General features: G+C 43.5%; 1 protein-coding gene across 1 annotated transcript in view; it reads right to left on the reverse strand.

The window, feature by feature from the left end:
• Nucleotides 1-26,869, reverse strand: part of PKHD1 (PKHD1 ciliary IPT domain containing fibrocystin/polyductin) — a 340,735-nt gene that overhangs the window by 184,817 nt on the left and 129,049 nt on the right. Inside the window, exon 37 of the mRNA XM_069974284.1 lies at nt 25,626-25,785. Coding sequence (XP_069830385.1) covers nt 25,626-25,785 — 160 coding nt within the window. The remainder of the gene's footprint in view (nt 1-25,625; nt 25,786-26,869) is intronic.

Raw genomic sequence — 26,869 nt, forward strand, 5'->3', positions numbered from 1 at the left:
TGCGTCATCTTCTTTGCCTGCACCGTCATGCGCCTCTTCACATCAGTTGTCTATCTCCCAGGCGTAGGCGTAAGTACGCCTCTACTCACCCCTATGCCCAATCCTTAAGCTGCTACATCTACAAATTGATGGCCTTGGAGTTTTTGCCCTTTAGGCTTGTGGAGATGCAGGCCTTCCGTGACCTGATGGCGGCTGCCGCACCTCGGTATTCCGTCCCTAGCCGTCACTACTTTTCCCGGTGTGCTGTCCCCGCCTTGTACCAACATGTTTCCCATAACATGGTTAGCACTAAGGTCCATCTGACCACCAACGTGTGGACAAGTGCTTGCGGCCAGGGACGCTATACCTCCCTGACGGCACAGTGGTTGAATGTTGTGGAAGTGGGTACCGGGTCTCACCCAGCACAGGCTCTGACAACTCCTCCTCCTCCTGCTCCTCCTCCGTAACATCGACCTTACCGGTGAGCTGGAAACGCTGCAGCACTAGCGTGGGGAGATGCCAGCAGCCATGCTGAAGCTTATCAGCTTGGGTGAAAAAAAAACACAGCGCCCAAGAGGGAAAGGATGCCATCTTGCAGCAGGCAGAAATTTGGCTGTCGCCGCTGCAGCATGGACCAGGCATGGTCGTGTGCCATAATGGCCGTAACCTGTGGCGGCTCTGGAGCTTGGCAAACTCCAACACGTTCCATGTTTTTAATTTGGCGTTTTTTAAAGACCTACCCTGACCTGCCCGAGCTACTGGTGAAAGTGCGGCGCCTGTGTGCCCACTTTCGGAAGTCCACTGTGGCCGCTGCTAGAGTTAAAAAAAACTTCAGCAACGCCTGCATTTGCCCGAACATCGGCTTTTGTGCGAGATCAATACTCGCTGGAATTCTACTTATCATATGTTGTCCAGGGTATGTGAGCAGCAGAGAGCTCTCATGGAGTACCAGCTCCAAAACCCACGGGTGCCTCCAACTCAGCTCCCTCAGTTTGCCAACCATGAGTGGCCATGGATGGCAGACTTATGCAAAGTCTTATAAATATTTGAGGAGTCCACCAAGAGTGTCAGCTGCGACAACACCATAGTCAGCGTAACCATCCCACTCCTATGTGTTGTTAAAGAATCCCTCATCGCCATCAGGGAGGATACCTTGCACGCACCGGAGGCCGGGATAGGAGGAGACATGACGGAGCTAGACAGTCAGACCACACTCCTGTCAGCTTCTCAGCATCGATTCCTAGAGGAAGAAGAGAAGGATGAGGAGGAGGCTGTCAAGGAGGCTAGTGGAGCAGTTGGGAGCGTCCCATTCGTCCACTGAGGATGGGGCGAAGAGGAGGCAGAGGAGAAAAAGGAGGATGAAATAAAAAGCGATCCTTCTGGTTGGGGCAGTGAAGTAATTCCAATTTACAGCCTGGCACACATGGCTTTTCAAGGGACAAACGTGTTGTCCACATAATGGAGAGCAAAAGATACTATGTTTTCGCAATGCTGGACCCCCGGTATAAAGATAACATCTCGTCTTTCATTCCAGTAGAGGAGAGGACCACCAGATTCCTTGAATACCAGAGAGAACTGCGGCAGAATATGATAGAGATATTCCCACCTTCCATCCCTGGAGGCAGAGAAGAGAGTTCCTCCTACAGCCGGAAAACATCCATCAGGTCCACAGCCGCAAAGGGAACACTCTCCAAAGTATGGGACACATTCATGGCACCCCCTCGCCAAAGTTCCATCACTGCAGGGCATAGTACGAACAGGAGGGACAAGTGTCGGCGGATGTTGCGGGAGTACCTGGCCGACCGCAACCCTATCCTCCTCAATCAGTTGACACCCTACACATTTTGGGTCTCCAAGTTGGAGACCAACTAGGAGGTGCTGGCCTGCCCTGCCGCCAGCGTTCTGTCTGAAAGAGTCTTTAGAGAAACCTTGGGCATCATCACTGATAAGCGCAGCTGCCTGTCAACTGACAGTGCTGACCGGCTGACGCTCATCAAAATGAACGCCCAGTGGATAGACCCAGATTTCGCTTCTCCACCAGTTGAAAGCATCGAAAAGTAAACTCACATGTTTCAGCTCTAGGTCATTTCCTACTCCTCCACTACAGTAGAAATTGGCCTTTTTTGAAAAAAAATATCAAGGCTCACCTAAGGGGCCATGTTTCCAATTTTTTAGAAGGCTCATCTTATGGGCCTCCGTATAATTTTTTTGAGGAATAGGCTCATGGGCCTGCATAAAAAATTTTAGAGGGCTAACTTCATGGGCCTCCATATAATTTATTTGAGGGATAACCTTATGGGTCTCCATATAATTTTTTTAAGGGCTCACCTTATGGGCCTCCATATAATTTTTCAGAAGGCTCACCTCATGGGCCTCAAGGTAATTTTTTGAGGGCTCACCTCATGGGCTTCAAACTAATTTTTCAAAGGGCTCACCTCAAGAGCCTTGTGGGAAGATACAATTTGCCATACTAGATGACAGATACGTGTCACCGAGGTGCCTGGCCTTGGTGAAGTGAACCGGTAGCTTTTGACAGTAACTCTAGGTTTATGACACTTTTATTATATGCATCAGCTGTATGCACAGGTGATCTGGGTCCGACTTTACTGCTCCCATGTATTCCAGATTTTTCCATTGCCTCATAAAATAAAAGGACTGCTGTTTGGCTAAACAGCATGGGGAGAGAGAGTCTATTGCCATTTAAAGTTATCCCGACAGCTCTAACTTCGCTTTTAAAAGGCGAAGGGTGGGTGCTGTGTAATTTTCCCCTTGCCTATGCCATTTGTGGTTATTTTTCTCCCATAGACTATAATGGGATTCAATATTCGATCGAACAGTCGATTATCGGGGGCTATTTGAATCGAATCCAGATATGAAATGTTCCTCACTTTCCTGAGTATGGAAGCAACAGAAAGCTGAGCAAATAAAAAATTAAGAATCCACCCACACCACCTGCCAGTGCTGTAAGCGCATCTCTTATTACCAGGATTTCACCGGATGATTCCCTCGTGTTTTCATTTTAATTTGAATTATTTCTCCTTCCATTCTTCCCTTAATTGTTACTACTTCAATATTTAATACGGATGACTACAGATACTCCTATGCCTATGACTTTCTATGTCCTAAGAATCATATAGAGGTCAGGTAATACATGTGTCTCTATGTGCTGAGAGAGATGAAGACTACAATGGGGGCAGTATTATAGTAGTTATATTCTTGTACATAGGGGACAGTATTATAGTAGTTATGAACAAGGATCAAGAAACAGAGTCTCGCACTCACCGGACTGAAGATGCAAGTGGTTTATTTCCGATACATCAGAGTAGGCTAGGCGGGGAGAGGGGAGATGGTGAAGCAGGTGTGTTCAGCAGGAGCAACAAAATGTTTCACGCCTACAGAGGCGCTTCGTCGGGCTAGGAACGCCCTGTAAGTGCTGGGGAGGTGCTTAAATAGCAATGCAGGTAACAATAAAGTTGTTGAAAGACAATCAATAAAGTTGTTACAAAGGACAAGGAAAAAAAAAAAAAAAAAAAAAAACATCAATAAAGTTGTTACAAAAGACAAGAATAAAAAACCTACAACAAAAGCAAATAGACATAGCGGTCAGTTATAACAAAGTATTTAGATCGTTCCTCTCGTTCAGGCCACTTGGCCCGGTAGCATCTAAGCGTAGAATCCATCGGGTTTCTCGCTTGAGGAGAAGTTTTAGTCTATCCTCTCCATTGCTGGGGGGATCTATACGTTCTAGACCTATGAACCGTAATGACTTAGTGTCACTATTATGAGCAGTACGTATATGATCGATCAACCTGGGGACACCCTTACCCGTGCGGACAGAATACTGATGTTCTTTAAAACGTGTCCACAACGGACGTTTAGTTTTACCGACATAGTATCTGCCGCAAGGGCAAAGGATGGCATAGACGACGTGGGTCGTTCTGCAGGTTATAAAGTCGCGGACAAAACACTCTCTGCCTCCAAGGTTGACATAGGCTTTGTTCAATAATTGGGGGCAGTAATGACAAGTGCCACATCGCTTGTTGCCTTCCGGCAGGTTGCGATCTAGCCAGTTCCTATTCGGAGTGGCGCGATTCTCAGTCAGGGAGTCGGCTATGGTGATGTTCTTTCTGAAAGTGATAAGTGGCTTCCGGTCAACTACCTCTCTAAGGTCACTATCATGCTGTAACAAAAACCAGTGTCTTTTAATAATGTTGGTCACCATATCATTTTGGTTGCTGTTCTGTAGCGCAAAAGTGAATCTTTTATTGCTAGGGTCGAAGACCTTCTTGGATTGTCTGTGGGATTTATCAGACAAGAGGGAGGTTCTGGGAAGAGTATTAGCCCTAGCGTGTGCCTCTTCTAGGAGGTGAGCTGGATAGCCTCTATTGAGCAAGCGGGCCTTGAGGTTGGTAGCTTGCAGCTGAAAACCTTCTTCAGTACTGTTGATGCGTTTCAAACGCAGCATCTGACTGAAGGGTATTGACCTTTTAGTCTGCAAAGGATGGGAGCTGTTAAAATGTAACAAAGAATTTACGGCAGTTTTTTTACGGAAAACAGTGGTAGTAAGACCCTGGGGCGAGGCTTCAACTAAAACGTCAAGGAACTCAAGTGTATGGCCTCCAAAACAAAATGTAAAAAACATATTACGTGAGTTGTGATCATTCAGAAAAGAAACAAAACCCTGAAATTCCTCTTTGGTGCCATTCCAAACAACAAAAATATCGTCCACATAACGGTGGAAAGAAACGATACCCGTGATGTAAGGATTGCATGGAGCAAAAACTAAATCCATTTCCAGTTGTGCCAGGAAGAGATTGGCATACGTACAGGAGACCGGCGTGCCCATAGCGGTGCCGGTCTCCTGACGGTACCAATCTCCTCTGTAGGTAAAACAGTTGTTCCTCAACACAAATAACAAAGCGTCCCGTACAAAATTACGAAAGTTTAAAGGCTTGTCAAGGCGACCGAGGATGCAATCGACAGCCTCCACACCCGCATCATGGGGGATGCGGGTGTAGAGGCTCTCTACATCCACGGAGGCCAAGGCGAACTCGGGTTGCCAGTGGACATCGGCCAAAACCTGCAGGAAACTATTAGTATCTTTGAGATATGTGACAAAACATTGCAAAATAGGGCGAAGTGCCCAATCTTCAAAACTTCTCCTCAAGCGAGAAACCCGATGGATTCTACGCTTAGATGCTACCGGGCCAAGTGGCCTGAACGAGAGGAACGATCTAAATACTTTGTTATAACTGACCGCTATGTCTATTTGCTTTTGTTGTAGGTTTTTTATTCTTGTCTTTTGTAACAACTTTATTGATGTTTTTTTTTTTTTTTTTCTTGTCCTTTGTAACAACTTTATTGATTGTCTTTTAACAACTTTATTGTTACCTGCATTGCTATTTAAGCACCTCCCCAGCACTTACAGGGCGTTCCTAGCCCGACGAAGCGCCTCTGTAGGCGTGAAACATTTTGTTGCTCCTGCTGAACACACCTGCTTCACCATCTCCCCTCTCCCCGCCTAGCCTACTCTGATGTATCGGAAATAAACCACTTGCATCTTCAGTCCGGTGAGTGCGAGACTCTGTTTCTTGATCCTTGTTCATTTATCCTGCCTTTTTTGTCTCTGCACCGCCGCTCCACGGTTTGGATACAGTCTGTGTGCTATATACTCCAGTCCCGGGTTTCCCACATTGGGTGTACCTTGTAGTTAGTGCCGGCCGGAACTCTCACCATACGTATACCATTATGTCTTTTCCTCCACCGACCCAGGCACAACCAGATGGACACCAGGACCCCAGCATGGACATAGGAGCTTCAGCACCTACAGAGGCTTTAAGCGCAGGGAGAGTGGGTGCAGGTGTGTTCTTCACCTCCTGTAACAGCAAGGAGGAGGTGCAGGTCATTGGACTTAAGTCCTTGGAAAACCGGATCAGTTCCTTAGCTGAAAAGGAAATCAAGTCTTTCTGGACTGTGAACTCCCTGCAGTCTTACGTGGAAAGTAATCGAGTCCCTCGTGGACTCCGCACTTACAAGTCGCCTTCCCAATACCAGGACGACGAGGCGTTTTTGAGAGAATGGCAAGAGGCGCATCATCTGCACGCTCTAAACCTCACTAAAATCGTGCTGAAAAAAAGCCAAATCGAATATGAACGGATCACCACAGAGTTACTAAAAAGCAAAACGGAATACCGGACAAGACTCCCCGATAACGAGTCTACGGTTTTTCTGAATAAGCTAGAGAAGCGTTTAGTTACTCTTCAAACAGACATTAAAGATCGGAAAAGGGAAAAGTTCGTGAGAGATAAAGCCGATTATGACCAGGGGAGAATTTTTGACTGGAACACAAAAGGCAGAAAGAAGCCTAAATCAACCAGGAGAACACCTGATTTCTGGACAACTGATTCCGAGTCCAGTCAGTCTGACAGTGGGCCGAATTATCCCCAAACGTCAGCCCCTTTAGGCGGCCGACCCGCAGGGGTGGGAAGAAGAGGAGACGGCCCCAATCGGGGCCCACTGAAGAGAAAACAGGTCTCATGGCGGCGATAGTAGACCCTCCAATGGTGGTCAATTTGACAAACGTCACCCTCCCGGACGGATGCGATTCTTTGCTCAACAAAGGACTTAATTATGGCATAAATGAAAAATTTTCCATCACAACCTTCGAAGGCGATTTACATAAAGCAATACGCAAGATGAACCTCCATAAATTCTTCGCCACGCAGAAAAAAACAAACCCCACCAGCAGCGTCTCTGATATACAGTACCACATCGGTCCACTGGGGTTTTTTCCTCCAACCACCTTCGATACCCGTGAACAAGGATGCCTTGCAGACCTCATTTCCATGGCGAACAGTACCACTGAAGTTGATATGACCCCTGTCTCGGTATCCACAGATACCCCTTTTACTGGGGGAAACCCCTCCACTTTTTCGCCCCAAGTTACCCCAGGGAGCCCATTGGATTTGTTCCACAAGGCTGTCCTGAGAGATGTCAAGGCACTCTCCTACCCGGCACCTTCCTCCAACTTGACAGACCGTGAACATCGAGCCTTGAAGTGGCTTAAATCCAGGCCCGATTTGTTGGTCCGCCGTGCGGACAAAGGCGGCGCTGCCGTCATAATGACCCAGGAAGATTACCATCTAGAGGCAACACGACAATTGCAGGACACTACTACTTATAGTAGACTGAGTAGAGACCCCACAGTCTCGATCAAGGAGCAGCTGCGCTCCCTGCTGCACACCCATGTGCAGACTGGTGCCATAGACCGTAAAACGGCCGAGCGGCTCATCCCCGAGTCCCCCCGTTCCCCCAAATGGTATCTGCTCCCCAAGATCCATAAGTCGCTGAGCCGCCCGCCGGGTCGTCCTATCGTCTCGGCGGTCGGCTCAGTGACCGAGGGTCTCTCACAGTACTTAGATTGGGCACTTCGCCCTATTTTGCAATGTTTTGTCACATATCTCAAAGATACTAATAGTTTCCTGCAGGTTTTGGCCGATGTCCACTGGCAACCCGAGTTCGCCTTGGCCTCCGTGGATGTAGAGAGCCTCTACACCCGCATCCCCCATGATGCGGGTGTGGAGGCTGTCGATTGCATCCTCGGTCGCCTTGACAAGCCTTTAAACTTTCGTAATTTTGTACGGGACGCTTTGTTATTTGTGTTGAGGAACAACTGTTTTACCTACAGAGGAGATTGGTACCGTCAGGAGACCGGCACCGCTATGGGCACGCCGGTCTCCTGTACGTATGCCAATCTCTTCCTGGCACAACTGGAAATGGATTTAGTTTTTGCTCCATGCAATCCTTACATCACGGGTATCGTTTCTTTCCACCGTTATGTGGACGATATTTTTGTTGTTTGGAATGGCACCAAAGAGGAATTTCAGGGTTTTGTTTCTTTTCTGAATGATCACAACTCACGTAATATGTTTTTTACATTTTGTTTTGGAGGCCATACACTTGAGTTCCTTGACGTTTTAGTTGAAGCCTCGCCCCAGGGTCTTACTACCACTGTTTTCCGTAAAAAAACTGCCGTAAATTCTTTGTTACATTTTAACAGCTCCCATCCTTTGCAGACTAAAAGGTCAATACCCTTCAGTCAGATGCTGCGTTTGAAACGCATCAACAGTACTGAAGAAGGTTTTCAGCTGCAAGCTACCAACCTCAAGGCCCGCTTGCTCAATAGAGGCTATCCAGCTCACCTCCTAGAAGAGGCACACGCTAGGGCTAATACTCTTCCCAGAACCTCCCTCTTGTCTGATAAATCCCACAGACAATCCAAGAAGGTCTTCGACCCTAGCAATAAAAGATTCACTTTTGCGCTACAGAACAGCAACCAAAATGATATGGTGACCAACATTATTAAAAGACACTGGTTTTTGTTACAGCATGATAGTGACCTTAGAGAGGTAGTTGACCGGAAGCCACTTATCACTTTCAGAAAGAACATCACCATAGCCGACTCCCTGACTGAGAATCGCGCCACTCCGAATAGGAACTGGCTAGATCGCAACCTGCCGGAAGGCAACAAGCGATGTGGCACTTGTCATTACTGCCCCCAATTATTGAACAAAGCCTATGTCAACCTTGGAGGCAGAGAGTGTTTTGTCCGCGACTTTATAACCTGCAGAACGACCCACGTCGTCTATGCCATCCTTTGCCCTTGCGGCAGATACTATGTCGGTAAAACTAAACGTCCGTTGTGGACACGTTTTAAAGAACATCAGTATTCTGTCCGCACGGGTAAGGGTGTCCCCAGGTTGATCGATCATATACGTACTGCTCATAATAGTGACACTAAATCATTACGGTTCATAGGTCTAGAACGTATAGATCCCCCCAGCAATGGAGAGGATAGACTAAAACTTCTCCTCAAGCGAGAAACCCGATGGATTCTACGCTTAGATGCTACCGGGCCAAGTGGCCTGAACGAGAGGAACGATCTAAATACTTTGTTATAACTGACCGCTATGTCTATTTGCTTTTGTTGTAGGTTTTTTATTCTTGTCTTTTGTAACAACTTTATTGATGTTTTTTTTTTTTTTTTTTTTTTTTCTTGTCCTTTGTAACAACTTTATTGATTGTCTTTCAACAACTTTATTGTTACCTGCATTGCTATTTAAGCACCTCCCCAGCACTTACAGGGCGTTCCTAGCCCGACGAAGCGCCTCTGTAGGCGTGAAACATTTTGTTGCTCCTGCTGAACACACCTGCTTCACCATCTCCCCTCTCCCCGCCTAGCCTACTCTGATGTATCGGAAATAAACCACTTGCATCTTCAGTTCGGTGAGTGCGAGACTCTGTTTCTTGATCCTTGTTCATTTATCCTGCCTTTTTTGTCTCTGCACCGCCGCTCCACGGTTTGGATACAGTCTGTGTGCTATATACTCCAGTCCCGGGTTTCCCACATTGGGTGTACCTTGTAGTTAGTGCCGGCCGGAACTCTCACCATACGTATTATAGTAGTTATATTCTTGTACATAGGGGACAGTATTATAGTAGTTATATTCTTGCACATAGGAGGCAGTATTATAGTAGTTATATTCTTGTATATAGGAGCAGTATTATAGTAGTTATATTCATGTATATAGGAGCAGTATTATAGCAGTTATATTCTTGTATATAGGAGCAGTATTATAGTAGTTATATTCTTGTATATATGAGCAGTATTATAGTAGTTATACACGAACTGGAGAGAATGGAACGGCTGTACATCCCATCTATGGCTGATACTAATGACGCTAGGCCTATATTAAAAATCAACACCAGAGTGTCTGTATATGAATTGATCAAGCCATATTACCCCGTGTACCAGGTCCTCTGGTCCACACGGGTCCCTATGCTAACTCCACACCGTGTCGGTCAGCGACCGCCAACCCCGCAAAGCGTGCACATGCAGGAAAGGGAGGCCATGGAACGGCCCTGCAACCCCAATGTCACAGGACCAGACCCAAAAAGCCCCACCAAAACCCAGCCAGCACCACCGGCGGGGAAGGCTGCCCCCAAACGACACAAGTATGGATATGGTATTACACTTACCATTGCTGCTCTCACAGAATGGGGAAGACATAGGGTCCAGACATGTGAGCACAGACATATCCTGCTCATTTTGGTCATGTGGGTCTTATAAAGGAGTGCTAGCTGTTCAGAGAGTTATAAAGTAATTATATTCCTGTATATAGGAGCAGTATTATAGTAGTTATATTCTTGTATATAGGAGCAGTATTATAGTAGTTATATTCTTGTATATAGGAGCAGTACTATAGTAGTTATATTCTTGTACACTGGAGCAGTATTATAGTAGTTATATTCTTGTATATAGGAGCAGTATTATAGTAGTTATATTCCTGTATACAGGGAACAGTATTATAGTAGTTATATTCTTGTATATAGGAGCAGTATTATAGTAGTTATATTCCTGTATATAGGAGCAGTATTATAGTAGTTATATTCTTGTATATAGGAGCAGTATTATAGTAGTTATATTCTTGTATATAGGAGCAGTACTATAGTAGTTATATTCTTGTACACTGGAGCAGTATTATAGTAGTTATATTCTTGTATATAGGAGCAGTATTATAGTAGTTATATTCCTGTATACAGGGAGCAGTATTATAGTAGTTATATTCTTGTATATAGGAGCAGTATTATAGTAGTTATATTCCTGTATACAGGGAGCAGTATTATAGTAGTTATATTCTTGTATATAGGAGCAGTATTATAGTAGTTATATTCTTGTATATAGGAGCAGTATTATAGTAGTTATATTCCTGTATATAGGAGCAGTATTATAGTAGTTATATACTTGTATATAGGAGCAGTATTATAGTAGTTATATTCTTGTATATAGAAGCAGTATTATAGTAGTTATATTCTTGTATATAGGAGCAGTATTATAGTAGTTATATTCTTGTACATAGGGGACAGTATTATAGTAGTTATATTCTTGTACATAGGGGACAGTATTATAATAGTTATATCACAAGCCACATCTGTGACTTGTGGTTTGTGGCATCCTCTCCTGGTGTAGGCCCTTGGCTCTGTTCCTTACACTACCACTTCTTTTTGCATGATTGCCACCAATGCCAATCTGTGAATATCCTGAATAATGGAACAGGCAATCCAACAAGAAAAGCCCATACTTCTTTGCAGACATTTAGAGAAAAGAACAGAGTCTCCGCAGCCTCACCTAACCAATGCCATAACAATTACCAATTCCACCGCAAAGGGGTTGTGCCATTAAAGGGGTTACTCTAGTAAAAATCTTTTTTCGTTCAAATCAACTGGTTTCAGAAAGTTATACAGATTTGTAATTTACTTCTAGTAAAAAAATCTCAAGTCTTCCAGTACTTATAAGCTGCTGTATGTCATGGAGGAAATATTGTTTCCTTTCCCTTTGACACAGTGCTCTTTGCTGCCACCTCTGTCTGTGAGCAGTAGTCCCCATAGAAAACCTCTACTACTCTGGGCATTTCCTGTCTCGGACAGAGGTGGCAGCAGAGAGCACTGTGTCAGACTTTAAAGAATACACCACTTCCTGCAGGACATACAGCACCTGATAAGTATGGAAAGACTTGAGATTTTTAAATAGAAGTTCATTATAAATCTATATAATCTATATAACTTTCTGAAACCAGTTGATTTGAAAGAAGAATATTTTCTCTGGACAACCCCTTTAAGAAAATGAGGTCTAAGCTGATAAATTGGAGAGATCCAGCGCTTGACTTGAACGTGCAATAACTTTTATTTGGCTCTTCAGAAAAACATTTACAGGAACATAGATTAAAGTGGACGCGTTCCAAGCAGAGTGTCGCTTTTACAGGTGACAGGTGAGTTAAAGTTTTTTATTCGTTGCTAGGTCTACTCTAAAGCATTATATGAAATTAAACATATTTCCAACATAGAAACATTTCTGAAACTGTTCTGTTATAGAGATATGGGGGAGATTTATCAAGCATGGTGTAAAGTGAAACTGGCTCAGTTGCCCCTAGCAACCAATCAGATTCCACCTTTCATTTTCCAAAGAGTCTGTGAGGAATGAAAGGTGGAATCTGATTGGTTGCTAGGGGCAACTGGGCCAGTTTCACTTCACACCATGTTTGATAAATCTCCCCCATAGACTTACTAATCCCCACATGTACCTGTATTGTTTTTGCAGTGTCCCAGAACATGCAGACTACTACTCCTATTATGGCCATTTCTATTGCTGTGTCAATGCCTGTTCTGGTAAGTGTTTGCACTGCAACTGCTGCTGGTTTTCCCCTAGTATTCTCTGGTATTGTGCATTTTCATGTGTATTCTCATGTATTCCTGTGTATTATTACAGTGTACAGTGGTATGCAAGGCTGTTGATCACATGACCTGTAACCATGGTTCCTCCAATGGCCGACTAGCTCTGGCCAGGAGCAACCATGTGACCTCCCACTTCCTCCTAACAAGTTAGTCTTCCCCCTGCTTCCAAGCAAGGAGGTTGTGTGGTTCTATCCTCTCCCACAGAAGAGTGACTAAGTCTGCTGCTATATTCCAGTCTTCGGCTGTTTCTGCCTGCTCAAGTGACCGGATTCTTTTCTCTCATCTGGGTGTCATTCCGTTATCTCTCCTCATCGCTGCAAGGATTCACAGCAAGTATTATTCTCAAGCTAATCCACCCAGCAACGCTATTTCTCTCATATTCCTACTCCCATCATCCGGCACGTATTCTCACAGCCTATGCAGCACCACTCCTGCCTTATTTGTCAAAGCCTGCTATATACCCGGTTGCATCCGGACAGAACTGTTGCTACTAGTTACCTCATCTATAATAAAACCGCTGTTACTGAACCCTGGCATTGGTGTCCACTAACTGGTGCCCTGACTAAGTGCAGCGAAGAATCGCATGCCCATCATCACCCGCAGATTCCACAGACCGGCCCTACAGCTGTGCCGCCCTCAGGCCTATACCGTGACAAGTATAACCCCTGCAGCTGCCCCGATCATTGCCCGCTCATAACACCAGCACTGCGGAAGTGGCCCCCAGGGGCCAGGGCATCGCATTTTTGGCGTCACGAACAGGATACAGACTGTGTTGTGCCAACTGTCAGTGCCCCCAGAACTGTACTGAAACCCCCTAGAGACTTTGCTGATTGTTATGGGGTTGATTGAAGTGTTTCGGGCCCTAAACTGTACACAAGATGGCCGCCGTCTTCTTCAATTTCTGGCTGCGCCATACCCCGTTTGCCTGCAGCCGCAGCACCAGTGATGCCGGAGCTGCCGGAGAGCAATCCTGCCTGCCTGCTAGCACCGCTCCCATCCTACAGCGACACCAGCTGGGCCGCTGCCCCATCGGACGACGGAAGTCTTCGCCGGGCCTTCATCCCGGCCTCTGCTGATCAGAATGAGGGGCCCATACCTGAGACCAGCATTTCTCCGGGACCCGGTCACTCCAGCACCGCTGACCTCGCTTCTTGTACCGGAGGGTCCTCATCACCGGACAGCGAACATATTGTAAGTGGACCGACTCTGTTGTCCTCAGTCCCTGGCCCTAAAGGGGAGAACTCTGCTAAGGCCTTCATATCCCCAGGTCTGTGGCAACCTCCAGGGCGTGATTCGCCGCCCCTGCCACAATGGATGCTCGGGCCGGGGCCTAAGATTATGCAGCTGATCGAGGACATTCAGCAGGCCCTCGCTGCCCTGTCGCCTGCCACTACAGCTGCCACCGCTATGCCTAGCGCTACTCCTGCAGCTTCCACTACAGCGGGCCCGTCTACTACCGCAGTCCCCTCTACTGCCCCCACTGCTGTGGCTAAGGCTACCTCTTCTATCACGACCGTCACCTATCATGTGGCCCCCATCATCTCTCCTATCACCATGGTGACGCCCAGCATTGTAGTCACTACGGCATCCAGTGATGCTTCTGCTCCAGGCCCTTCACGCTATCGCTATCCGTGGAAGAAGAAAAAGAAGAAGCCTACTCAGGGTCCTCCAGGACATTTCTGCTAAGTATCCTTACAGAGATTAGAGCCCTTAAACTGTTTTTGTTGTCTAACTGTTTTGTTCCAGTTCCTGCAACGTTTAAGGTTCGTGCCTGGTCCTCCTGACCAAGTTCCCTGTACTAACCAGCCATGAGCTGATGGACACTTACAATAACAAAAGGTTCTCTAGTGCCTGTCCCAGAGCCTTTTACATGGACGATGTCTAATTGCCTAAAAGAGACTCTACCTAACAGAGACACTTAACCCATTCCTCCTTATGCACTTTCCTGTGATTGTGTGTTCCACACAGGGTATTATTGCACTTATTTCATTATTGCAATTTTCCTACTATTGCATTCCAGTGTTATCAGAGTCTTTGTATTTCCTCCTCTGAGTAAGCAAGAGGTTACATAGATTGCCTCAGAGTAGAGCGCCTCTTTTGTAAAACAGTATATTTTCCAGTGTCTAAGTCAGATAGCTCCTCCTCTGAGTAAGAGAAGTCAGTTTACATATACCTCAGAGAAAGTCCAGTTTATGTAGGAGTGTATTTTCCCATCCAGTCTCATTATTGTGTATTATTATCATATCTATAGCTGGAAAGATTTAGTTGAGCCAGTTCGTATGCAGATTTTCCTCAGATTTTCATTCAGATTTCTCTCAGGTTTCATTCAGATTCATGTGAGCCAGTTCTCCTCAAGACCTCGCAGTATTTGTTGTCTGTTGTGTTCCTTTCCTTTTGTTTCCAGTATTTGTTCACCTCTGTCTTGTCCCAACACAGTAGTTATCACACATAGTCATACCTAACCTTCACACTGGTCCATACATATCGCACTTTGGATATCTTTTCGTGTGTTTGGCCTGTGGAGTGCTTGTGTGTGTGATTGAGTGGTATGAAAGGGAGCTCCCCATGTATGTTTGCTTTTATTATTTTGTTCTTTTCTCTTCCAGGTATCCAAGACACTACTCAGACACGTCAAGGTAGTACACAGGTCTTCACGTTCTCCTCCAGTAGGGTAACACATTTAACAGAAAACCTACTGTCTAACTGGCTGGAATATTGAGGGTCCCCCGCCAGCAGTTAAGTTGTCCTGGCTTACACGTCAGATGGTTCACGCACTAGCTACCTGGTCGCCAGAGTACGTTAGGCACCCCTAGGTGAAGTCCTGCCACTAGGGTTTCTCATTCTCTCTCTTCTCACCTGTGCCTTGGGCGTGGGAAACACACACCTCATCACACTCACTCTCATCATTCATTCCTGTTGTTTGATTGTCCAGTCTATTCATGTTTGCTGCCTTCTAGATTCGCCGAGGTCGGCTCAAATTTGCTAGGGAGGTATGCAGTGTCCCAGAACATGCAGACTACTACTCCTATTATGGCCATTTCTATTGCTGTGTCAATGCCTGTTCTGGTAAGTGTTTGCACTGCAACTGCTGCTGGTTTTCCCCTAGTATTCTCTGGTATTGTGCATTTTCATGTGTATTCTCATGTATTCCTGTGTATTATTACAGTGTACAGTGGTATGCAAGGCTGTTGATCACATGACCTGTAACCATGGTTCCTCCAATGGCCGACTAGCTCTGGCCAGGAGCAACCATGTGACCTCCCACTTCCTCCTAACAAGTTAGTCTTCCCCCTGCTTCCAAGCAAGGAGGTTGTGTGGTTCTATCCTCTCCCACAGAAGAGTGACTAAGTCTGCTGCTATATTCCAGTCTTCGGCTGTTTCTGCCTGCTCAAGTGACCGGATTCTTTTCTCTCATCTGGGTGTCATTCCGTTATCTCTCCTCATCGCTGCAAGGATTCACAGCAAGTATTATTCTCAAGCTAATCCACCCAGCAACGCTATTTCTCTCATATTCCTACTCCCATCATCCGGCACGTATTCTCACAGCCTATGCAGCACCACTCCTGCCTTATTTGTCAAAGCCTGCTATATACCCGGTTGCATCCGGACAGAACTGTTGCTACTAGTTACCTCATCTATAATAAAACCGCTGTTACTGAACCCTGGCATTGGTGTCCACTAACTGGTGCCCTGACTAAGTGCAGCGAAGAATCGCATGCCCATCATCACCCGCAGATTCCACAGACCGGCCCTACAGCTGTGCCGCCCTCAGGCCTATACCGTGACAAGTATAACCCCTGCAGCTGCCCCGATCATTGCCCGCTCATAACACCAGCACTGCGGAAGTGGCCCCCAGGGGCCAGGGCATCGCATTTTCATAACCTGTGGGTTACGACCCATTAAGGAGAGGCCAGACATGCTAAGTACAACGTCAATCACCAAGAAGTAATGGCAGTTGGTCTTCACTGAGTCTGCAAGCAAGGGGGATTGTGGGAAAGTGTGTGCACTGTTGTATGGGAACAGCAGGGTCACTGTTCAGAAAGGAAACCAGGAGGTAATTAGTTTCATGGGGGAAAAGAATAGTACAGGGATTGAGGTTACTTTATTAAAAACAGCACATTTGTTCTCCTGTACACATATGTATATGGTACACATTAGATTACAACTAGAGATGAGCGAACCTCGAGCATGCTCGAGTCCATCCGAACCCGATTGTTCAGCATTTGATTAGCGGTGGCTGCTCAACTTGGATAAAGGCCTAAGGGCCCTATTCCTAATCATTAACGATTATAGATCTCAAACGACCACTATTGCGAAAGACCTGAAAACGTTCACTCATTTCCATGGAACGATAATCGTTACTTATGATCGTACTTGCGATCATTTTTTTTTCGCTACTGAGTTCGTATCTACTGCGAACGACCGAACGACGTCTTATTCAATGCGAACAATGTGCGAACGTTTTGCGAACGAGCAACTATAAAAATAGGTCAAGGTCTTATAAAGCGATCAACGATTTCTCGTTCGGTCGTTAATCGTTAACTGCATTTCAACCGAACGATTATTGTTTAGATTCAAATGATTTAACGATAATCTGAACGAAAATCGTCTGGTGGAATAGGGCCCTAAGGCTATGTGGAAAACATGGATATAGTCATTGGCTGTATCCATGTTTTCCAGACAACCTTAGAGCTTTATCCAACTTCAGCAGACCCCGCTAATCAAATACGGAACGATCGGGTTTGGATGGACTGGAGCATGCTCGAGGTTCGCTCATCTCTAATTACAACCCATTTAAGGTATAGGAATCCTCATCCTGTTCTATCCTCTTACTGAAGCGACAGTGCTAAGACATCCACATATCCACTTATCCATATTGCCTTTAACAATCAGGTATATAGGTGTATCTAATAGAGTGCAGCTTAAATCCCAGAATATTCATAGTTAGAGGCTCCAAAACTGATCTGGAATGAAGAAGCTTTCTTTACTGCCAAAAAGATGTTCCTTTCTACACACGTGTGAATTATTTATCTGGTCTGCCATGTGCTGTGCCATGCAGACATGGAGGTGCGCAAAAATGCCATCTCCATGCCAAGAAGCAATACTTCTGAGTGGTTTCTGCTTATAATTCATCGAGTGTAGTAATACTAATAATGCTGAGAGACAGAGTTAGTTGTTACTTTCTTGACTACTATATATATATATATATATATATATATATATATATATATATATATATATATAGTGGTGCCTTGGATTACGAGCATAATCCGTTCTGGGACTGCGCTTGTAATCCATATTCACTCTTAAACCAAAGCAAATTTTCCCATAAGAAATCACTGATATGCAGGTAATTGGTTCCACACTCCAAAAATAATCTTTTTTTTTTATTCTGAATGAACATGCAAAACAAATGAAACAAACATTGAGAAACAGCTGAATAAGTGTGATTATAAGCAGGGCAGGCATCAGCACAGGGCTTACTCGGGCAACTGCCGGGGCCCACAGCGCCTCTAGGGGCCCGGTGTTCTAATATTCAGCCCCTCACTGTAGTGCAGGATGAGTGCTGAAAAACAGAGAAAGAGCAGGACTTGTGAGCATCCTGCAGAGAGAGAGAGGGGGATGAAGGGCCTGATCACATGACATGCAGGTCCTCAATATTACAGTGTGGAGATCGGCTGGGCAGAGAGAAAGAGATAGAAGACTGAGCTATAAGTGCTGTGTATCAGTCAGTAATGTGTGTGTTTATCAGTCAGTAATGTGTGTGTGTGTGTGTGTGTGTGTCAGTCAGTCAGTAATGTGTGTGTGTGTCAGTCCGTAATGTGCGTGTTTGTGTAGGTTAGGGGTGTCTCAAGTGATTGTGCATAGTGGGAGGATGGATGAGGAGAACGCTGAGGCTCTTTTGCCCAAGGGCCGCTATAGCTGCTACAGTGGTAGTTACGCCCCTGTCAAGGACTTACAGAGCCTGCAGGGAGAATAAAGGAATGAGCAGGGCAGATGTGGGCACAGTATAGCAGCACTCTCTGTCCGGGGAGAGAGGGGTTACAGCTATGAAGAGATTAGCCCCCACAGTCCTGTCCCCTGATGTAAGCCCCAGCCTGAAGATCTGCTATGATTTGGAAGGTAAGGGAGACTTCCTGGGTCAGAGTACAGGGCTGTAGACCCCGCTATGCAGACCATGCCCCTCCCCCACTCCCCCTCCCACCCAGGACAGGGAGCTCTTAAACCAAAGCAATGCTCTTAAACCAAGTTACAATTTTGAAAAACTGTGAGCTCTTAAACCAAAATGCTCTTAATCCAAGTTACTCTTAAACCAAGGTACCACTGTATCTATCTATCTATCTATCTATCTATCTATCTATCTATCTATCTCAGGGGGGCTGTTCAGATGGTTTGCCGTTTTTTCAAAAAATTACAATGTAAGTGCTCTGTGATGTTTAGGAGGGGTATTGATATTGAAGATGTTAAACAGGTATTCCAACTTAAAGGGGAAGTCCGTCATCAAGCATATTTTTCAAAGGAGCTGGGGAGGAGGTGGCTGAACAAAACAACATGAACCTACCTCCCGACTCTAACACTCTGGTTCCCAGTTACTTCCTGAGTGGGGGCCCAGGTTGTGACATGTCCGACTGTCTGACTACCAGCCATCTTGTGAACAAGTCTCCATTTCTTTGTTATGAATAAAGAGGGGGTGGGCATGCATAATGCTGCTCCATTTATTGTCCATGGAGCTGCCAGAGGTACCAGCAACTCCAACTGAGAATGGACGAAGCGGTGGAGCATGTGCCAGCTCGCTTGTTCATTCATAACTAAGGAGTTGGGGCCCCATTCTAGAGATCAGGGGTCTGAGGGCTGGCCCATCTAAGATCTCCACAATGGGGCCCATCTCCTTTGTTTTGAATGGAGGAGCGAGTTGGTACTCTATTCTCACATTTATCCCTATTCTGTTTATTTAAGTCAGAATACCCCTTTAAGCTGTCTATACAAGGAGATACAGTAGCTGCTGTCAGACTCCTCTGGAAGAACTTCGGACATCTCCATCTTTACCCCAACATCTGTGGTTGGAGGAGAGGGAGGGGCTTCTGAATCTCCTATGACAGATGTCGGGGGACAGAAGGTTTTGTGCCTGTTGGAATCTGATTTTGTTTTGGGGGACATGAACCATGACCAGAGGACTGTGACAGCAGCTTTCTCCCGTATCTAGCGTTCATGTGTATGGCAACACAGGAAAACATAGCTCTCTGCTTAAAGTGAACCTGTCACATTATAAATACAGACTAATCTGCAGCCATCATGATACAGAACTGAGGAGATAGATAAGTAACTTATCAATTATTTATGTCAATCTCTATTTATTCTGGGTAAATAGCCAAGTGGGCGGTACTACGCAGTGATTGACTGCTGTTTATATGCACAATATACAAATAGCTGTCAATCATTGATAACAATTGCCCTTTTGGCTACTTATATTTACATATATACATGACAATTCTGGAACTATTCTTATCCAGGATAAGAAAAAACACAACCACTTTTTTGCAAAAACAGCGCCACCCCTGTCCTCAGGTTGTGTGTGGTATTACAATTCAACTCTGTTCACTTCAATAAAGCTGAGCTTTAAAACTTATACCCAAGCTGGGGAAAGGAGAGGTGCAATTTTGGGAAGAAAGTGACCATGTGTTTAAAAGCCTGGATATCCTCTTTATTTTTAGGTTGATATGAAAAAAATATATAATTAAATTAATAACTAATGGGATGTTCTTTAAATAATAATAATAATAATAAAAATATAAATATTAGTATGTATAATATAAATCTATAATTTTTAAAACATTTTTTCTAATTTTTTGCATTTGTTTTTATAAATTTATGCAAAAAAAAACATTTAAATTTTTTTTTGAAAAATTTTACATTTTAAAATAAAATTTGAAAGCTTATTTTTAGACATGATGTATTTTTACCTGAATGTGGGCGTTTACGGTGGTGGTGGTGGGGGGGGCAATGCAATTAAAACCAGAATTTTCCCACAGAGCTCTGGTGTCTGCTTCTCTTAACCATTAAACTGCTGAATAAATCAAAAACACCTCAGGGCTGAATCCGGCTGAAATTAGACAAAAGCTTACAACATCAGCAAGAAGACAGAAGAGCCGGGGAAGCTGAACGCATGAGCTGAGTTGTTGGGATTATAAATCGTTGCTGGACAATATAGCTGTAAATGGGTTATGGTGGCGGTAATATATTGGGGGGGACACGCATTACTTGCTATAATATTGAATGATACTTTTAACAATTCATCACAAAGCAGCGCAAGAAAGTGTGAATGAGTCCCTGCCCCGGCCCTGTCCTTTGTGATGCCTGTTATTGAAAATACATTATCTCCCTGACATCTCTCCAATAATACATATTCCCAAATTATACCTCTCTCTGCGTGTGTATCCCCGGGTCAGGTTACCACACATACGTACATATATATATATATATATATATATATATATATATATATATATATATATGCATGTAAGACTTATGTCACAGACTCAGGGTTTTTTATATATCCTGATTTTCTTTGTGTGCAGTCACTATGTGGCATAGAGATTAATTGTACAGGGGGAAGTATGTTCCATTTCCAATAAAATAAAATCACTCGACCGTATAACACCTTTTACTTTTCTTTGACGTTGTTGATGGCGATATATGTTTTCATCTCCAGAGCTTTGAGCTGAATACATTAGATGTGCAGCGTATTATGTTTTACTACATACATATATATATATATATATATATATATATACAGTATATCAATATATATCAATATATATATATATATATATATATATATATATATGTATATTTATATAATACATTATATACGTATATATAGCCATTACACAGCAAAATAAAATAAATATATATCTTGTAACTCTATATAGAAATTACAGATTTGGCCATTTTATTTTTTATTTATTGTATTCTGTAAAATCTACTGTAGGAGATTGTATTTAATTGTTTCAGGGAGTAAACTCATCATGACGCTGCATTTAGTTAATACATTTACATCTGTATGTCTGCATGGAGACAGCTGCATCTGCTTTTGGTAGTGCACATGTGTAGTGGAGTATGGAAGAAATCTGAGTCTGTATTAGTATTATAAACTATGTAATTATTTTTATGATTGTTGTTGTTATTATTATTATTATTATTGTAGTTGTTGTTGTTGTTGTAATTAAATGATGATATCATTTGCAGCAAGTATATAAACTTTATTATTTCTATTAGTTGTACTTTTGCATTGTTTATTTACTTTACCACTTTATTTATCATCAATCATTATTGTACTATTGATGCAAACTACTGTCTTAATTTATTTAATTGATTTGAAAAGAAATGTTTATATCAGTCTAAAGTAAATTGTTGAATTTTGATACATGTGTTTTTTACCAAATTCATTTTTTACCAATTCAGCAAACTAGCTCACCATTCACTGGGCTTCAAATATAATTAGAAATAATAATGTCTATTCTATTCTCTTAAATGTCTCTATCTATGTTCTATCTATCTCTTATCTAACTATCATCTTTCTTTCTATCTCCTATCTACAGTATCTATCCATCTATCTCCTATCTCTATCTATCTCCTATCTATCTATCTATCTATCTATCTATCTATCTATCTATCTCTTATCTATCTATCTATCTATCTATCTATCTATCTCCTATCTATCTATCTATTTATCTATCTATCTATCTATCTCTTATCTATCTATCTATCTATCTATCTATCTATCTATCTATCTATCTCTTATCTATCTATCTATCTATCTCTTATCTATCTATCTATCTATCTATCTATCTGTATCTATCTACAACAATGGTAAAAAGGGAGATTCAACCATATCATATTAATAAGTAGAAGATCAATAAAGTGAGTTAATCTTATCAAATGTGAACAGAGCATGGCATCATTCCGGTTCTGTCACACAACATTTCTAAAGCAAACATTGCCTTATCTTGTTCATGTTTGATAGAATACATGTAGTTTGATCCTCTACTACATGTTTGAGTGCTGCATGGAATATTCCTTTTCATTATTGTTAAAATTGGAGACACAGAGCAAGACTTTTCCATCAGTTAGCATCTAAACCATATCATCTCTACTGTATCTATCTATCTATCTATCATCTATCTATCTATCTATCTATCATCTATCTATCTATCTCTCTATCCATCTATCCATCTTTCTCATATCTATCAGATAGATAGATATGAAAAAGATAGATAGATAGATAGATAGATAGACAGACAGACAGACAGACAGACAGACAGACAGACAGATAGATTGCTTAGATAACTCCTCCATACAGTGGCCAACAGAAATAGTTACCAATATTAATATTCATGGTAGTGGCAAACCTTCATTGCCAGATCTGAGACCCCCACTTAGCAATAGCAGACGCACAAAGACACAAAGTCTGCAGTCCTGTGCATGTCACATATGGGGGCACCGTGGATGTCACATATGGGGGCACTGTGGATGTCACATATGGGGGCACTGTGGATGTCACATATGGGGGCACTGTGGATGTCACATATGGGGGCACTGTGGATGTCACATATGGGGGCACTGTGGATGTCACATATGGGGGCACTGTGGATGTCACATATGGGGGCACTGTGGATGTCACATATGGGGGCACTGTGGATGTCACAAATGGGCCTCATATGCATGGAGGAAAAAAAAAAGCATTTTACAACATGATAAAGATAGACGTACAATTATATAGTCGCCCCTCGCCCCCCCCCCCGCCAAAAAAAAGAGTCATCCCGCACAAAGGGTTTCATACAAAAGATTAGAACCACCTAAAAACATCTATTCATATATCATCTGTTTGTCATATAACATTAATGTGGTATCAAATTATATCACCAGTGGGCAAACATCAAGTGACTCACTCCTGATGAAGGCGACTTGAACAGTGAAATGCGTGGGGAGTTCTTCCTGCACGAGTCACCACAGAGGTGATATAATCCGATGCTGCAGTACTGTTCTATGACAACCAGGTTATGTGAAAATTAAGGAATATTGTGGTTTTAATTATTGTATGGGATGGCTTGTTTTTTTTTTGTATCTCTATTGTTTGTCTATATTAATTGTGTTATAATAAAGATTGTCCTGTATGGGCTTTTTTCCATCTTTTTGGGTTTCACTATTATGGGGGCACTGTGTATCCAAAACCGCTATATACACTATTTCTTTGATGGCTATTATGTCACAGTAATAGGAGTACCATGGCTGCCACTATTGCGGGAGAACCCTGGAAGCCATAGGTCATAGGGGTACTGCGTCTGTCACTGTTAGGGAGGCACTGTGCCTGTCACTGTTAGGGAGGTACTGTGTCTGTCACTGTTAGGGGGCACTGTGCCTGTCACTGTTAGCGAGGTACTGTGTCTGTCACTGTTAGGGAGGTACTGTGTCTGTCACTGTTAGGGAGGTACTGTGTCTGTCACTGTTAGGGGGCACTGTGCCTGTTACTGTTAGGGGGCACTGTGCCTGTCACTGTTAGGGAGGTACTGTGTCTGTCACTGTTAGGGGGCACTGTGCCTGTCACTGTTAGCGAGGTACTGTGTCTGTCACTGTTAGGGGGCACTGTGCCTGTAACTGTTAGGGGGGTACTGTGTCTGTCACTGTAAGGGGGCACTGTGCCTGTCACTGTTAGGGGGGTACTGTGTCTGTCACTGTTAGGGGGGCACTGTGGTCGCCACTATTGTTAGACTGGGGATGTCCCTGTTATAGTGGTATTGTAGCCATTACAAATAAAGGTGTTCTCTTACTGTCACTGATTGAGGGCAATGTACCTGACAACAGATTGGAGGCACTGTGGCTGTCACTGTTAGAGTGCCTTTGTGGCTGTCACTATTATGGGAGCACTGTGGCTGTCACTGTTTGGGGGCACTGTCTGTAGCTGTGACTATTATGAGGCTGTCACTATTTGGGGGCACTGTGGCTGTCACTGTTATGGGCACCGTGGCTGTCACTGATTGGGGGCATGGTGGCTGTCACTGATTGGGAGCACTGTAGCTGTGAATATTATGAGGCACTGTGGCTGTCACTGATTGGGGGCACTGTAGCTGTGAATATAATGAGGCACCGTGGCTGTCACTGATTGGGGGCACTGTGCCTGTCACTGCTAAGGTGTCACGGTAGCTATCATGATTATAGGAGCTCTGTCACTGTTAATACTAGGTTAGAGTTACACAGCAATTCCTGGTATGGTGCCTGTCACGCAACTCTGCCACTCATTCAAGTGAACGTGGTTGTGCCCTACAAGCGGCCATGATGGATGAATTGTGTGGAATAGCAATCCTCACCACTATTCACAACGAGTGTAAGAGTTGTGCTTCCTGGTGGTTGCTGGTTATGCCACCAGGAATGGCCGTGTAGTCCTAGCCTTATGGAGGCACTGTGGCACTGTGCTAGCAGGCCTGAAGCAGGTGTAGGTCTCTGCACCTGCCAAGCGGTAAGCCCACGTCCGCTGGATGTACTAAGAGGTATGCGCCTGTAAGTAAATCTGGCATTAGGTATAAGGATGGGGCTTTATTTAAGACCGGCTATGCCCCATGACACTTTATAGGGGGAGATTTATCAAACATGGTGTAAAGTAAAACTCGCTCAGTTGCCACTAGCAACCAATCAGATTCCACCTTTCATTCCTCAAAGACTCTTTGAAAAATGAAAGTTGGAATCTGATTGGTTGCTAGGGGCAACTGGGCCAGTGTCACTTTACACCATGTTTGATAAATCTCCCCCTATATGTAAATGATCAATACCTGATACTACCCAACACCATAACTGAGATGATATATTAGACTTGTCCCACTAACCTCCGTATATGGGGGGTGCCAAGGGAGTGACAGATAGGGTCAGTAGGTGTCGGCTGTACATGTACCTTGTGTTGCAGGAAAGGGTTAAGAGTGTAAGTGTAATACCAGTGAAGGAATGATCTCTCCTCTCGCATCCAGGCGCCGAGGACAATGATCGCTTACGAAGACGCCAATCCTCACCTCACCTCCTATTCCTTAATGCAATTTGCATTACGCCTGTGTAAATTATTTACTTTTAGGGCAAATAATCATATTTTTCAAGCAGAGAAAGTGAATTTTTAATCTGCGGCATGGGAGTATTATCAATCACCTCAAACCAATATTATTCATAAACAGGGCGAGCTATCTAGTGATGCTAAAGAAACAGCAGCTGTATCTTGTGAAAATCCTCAGAATAGGATCAGTACACGGAGCCTCAAAAGGTTCCTTCTTAAAGCGAAGAAATACAAAAAAAAAAAAAAAAGAAGAAAGAAAAACCTTTGATATGAAGCAGGTTGAGAAGACTGGTGCCACTGTCGAGCAAAAGGGTCCGGCCTCTCTCTACTGTGACATTGTCGCCATCTAGTGGTGGGGAACCAGAAGGCCAGCTGGAATTCTTCCGCCACAAACTGCAAAAGGAAATGGAGATGTCGCTGCCCTGGAAGATATTAAACAAAGACTGTGCTCATTATTGTATAAAAAGAATCCTATTATTAGCCCATATTTTATCAATCTGTATTCCAAAGTGTGACAAGTTTCTAATCTAATGAAAGTATTAATTCTTCCCTGTTTTCAAGATCTCTGTTTGCTGTGATAGAATGATAAAATTCAGCCACTAAAAATACATAGCGGGAAATTTATCAAAAGTTTTGCATCTATTTTTAGGTGAATAATTGGATTTTTCGCCTATTTTTGGTCTAAGTTCTATTTATGAACCAGTATTAGACAGGCAAATTTTTTTAGATGCAACTTTTTTTTAATCTGCCTTTTGAGTATTTACCCAAAAGTTTGCATAATCCAGGATTAGCGTCTAATTTATCATTTGCGACTTTTTAAAAAGTCACACAAACTGGTGCAGACTTACGTCTGGTCAGTACCAGATGAATATGTTTGTGCAATTTTTGCGACTTTTTGTGGGACTTTTTTGCGACTTTTTACCTAGATACATTTACTATGGCAGTGCTACATGTTAATAAATCAGTTACAAGATATTGGAACAAAATACACACCAATCCCCATTAGAATAGTTGCACACATTAGACTCCTTAGTAAATTTCCCTCATAGTCTGGGTTAGGCCGGGTTCACACTGTGTTTTTGCTGATTGTTTAACAGATCCGTTTTATGGAAGAAAAAGAAAAAAAACGATGAAAAAACAGATGCATTTTTGTGCATCTGTTTTGATCCATTTTTCAGTTGACTCCCTAAAAAAATAAAATAAAAAGACCAAAAAAATGGAAAAAAAAACGGTTGAGCACATTTTTGTGTACACCAAAAACGATGCGTTTTGTTCCTTTTTTTTTTTTGAATTTTTTTATAGTGGAAGTCAGTGTTAATACGGATGCACACAAATGCATCCGTTTTTTCATAAATTTTTTCCATTAAACGGATTTGTCAAACGGACAGAAAAAAAAAACACAGCGTGAGCCTGGCCTTAGTAGTTCTGTACTGCAATACTGGAAACATCCATGGACAAGTGGGGCGCTGGCAGAAAGCAGCTGTGTTTTTCTAATCCTGTAAAAAC

Source organism: Dendropsophus ebraccatus, chromosome 6, assembly GCF_027789765.1.
Source record: "Dendropsophus ebraccatus isolate aDenEbr1 chromosome 6, aDenEbr1.pat, whole genome shotgun sequence".
Classification (NCBI taxonomy): Eukaryota; Metazoa; Chordata; class Amphibia; order Anura; family Hylidae; genus Dendropsophus; species Dendropsophus ebraccatus.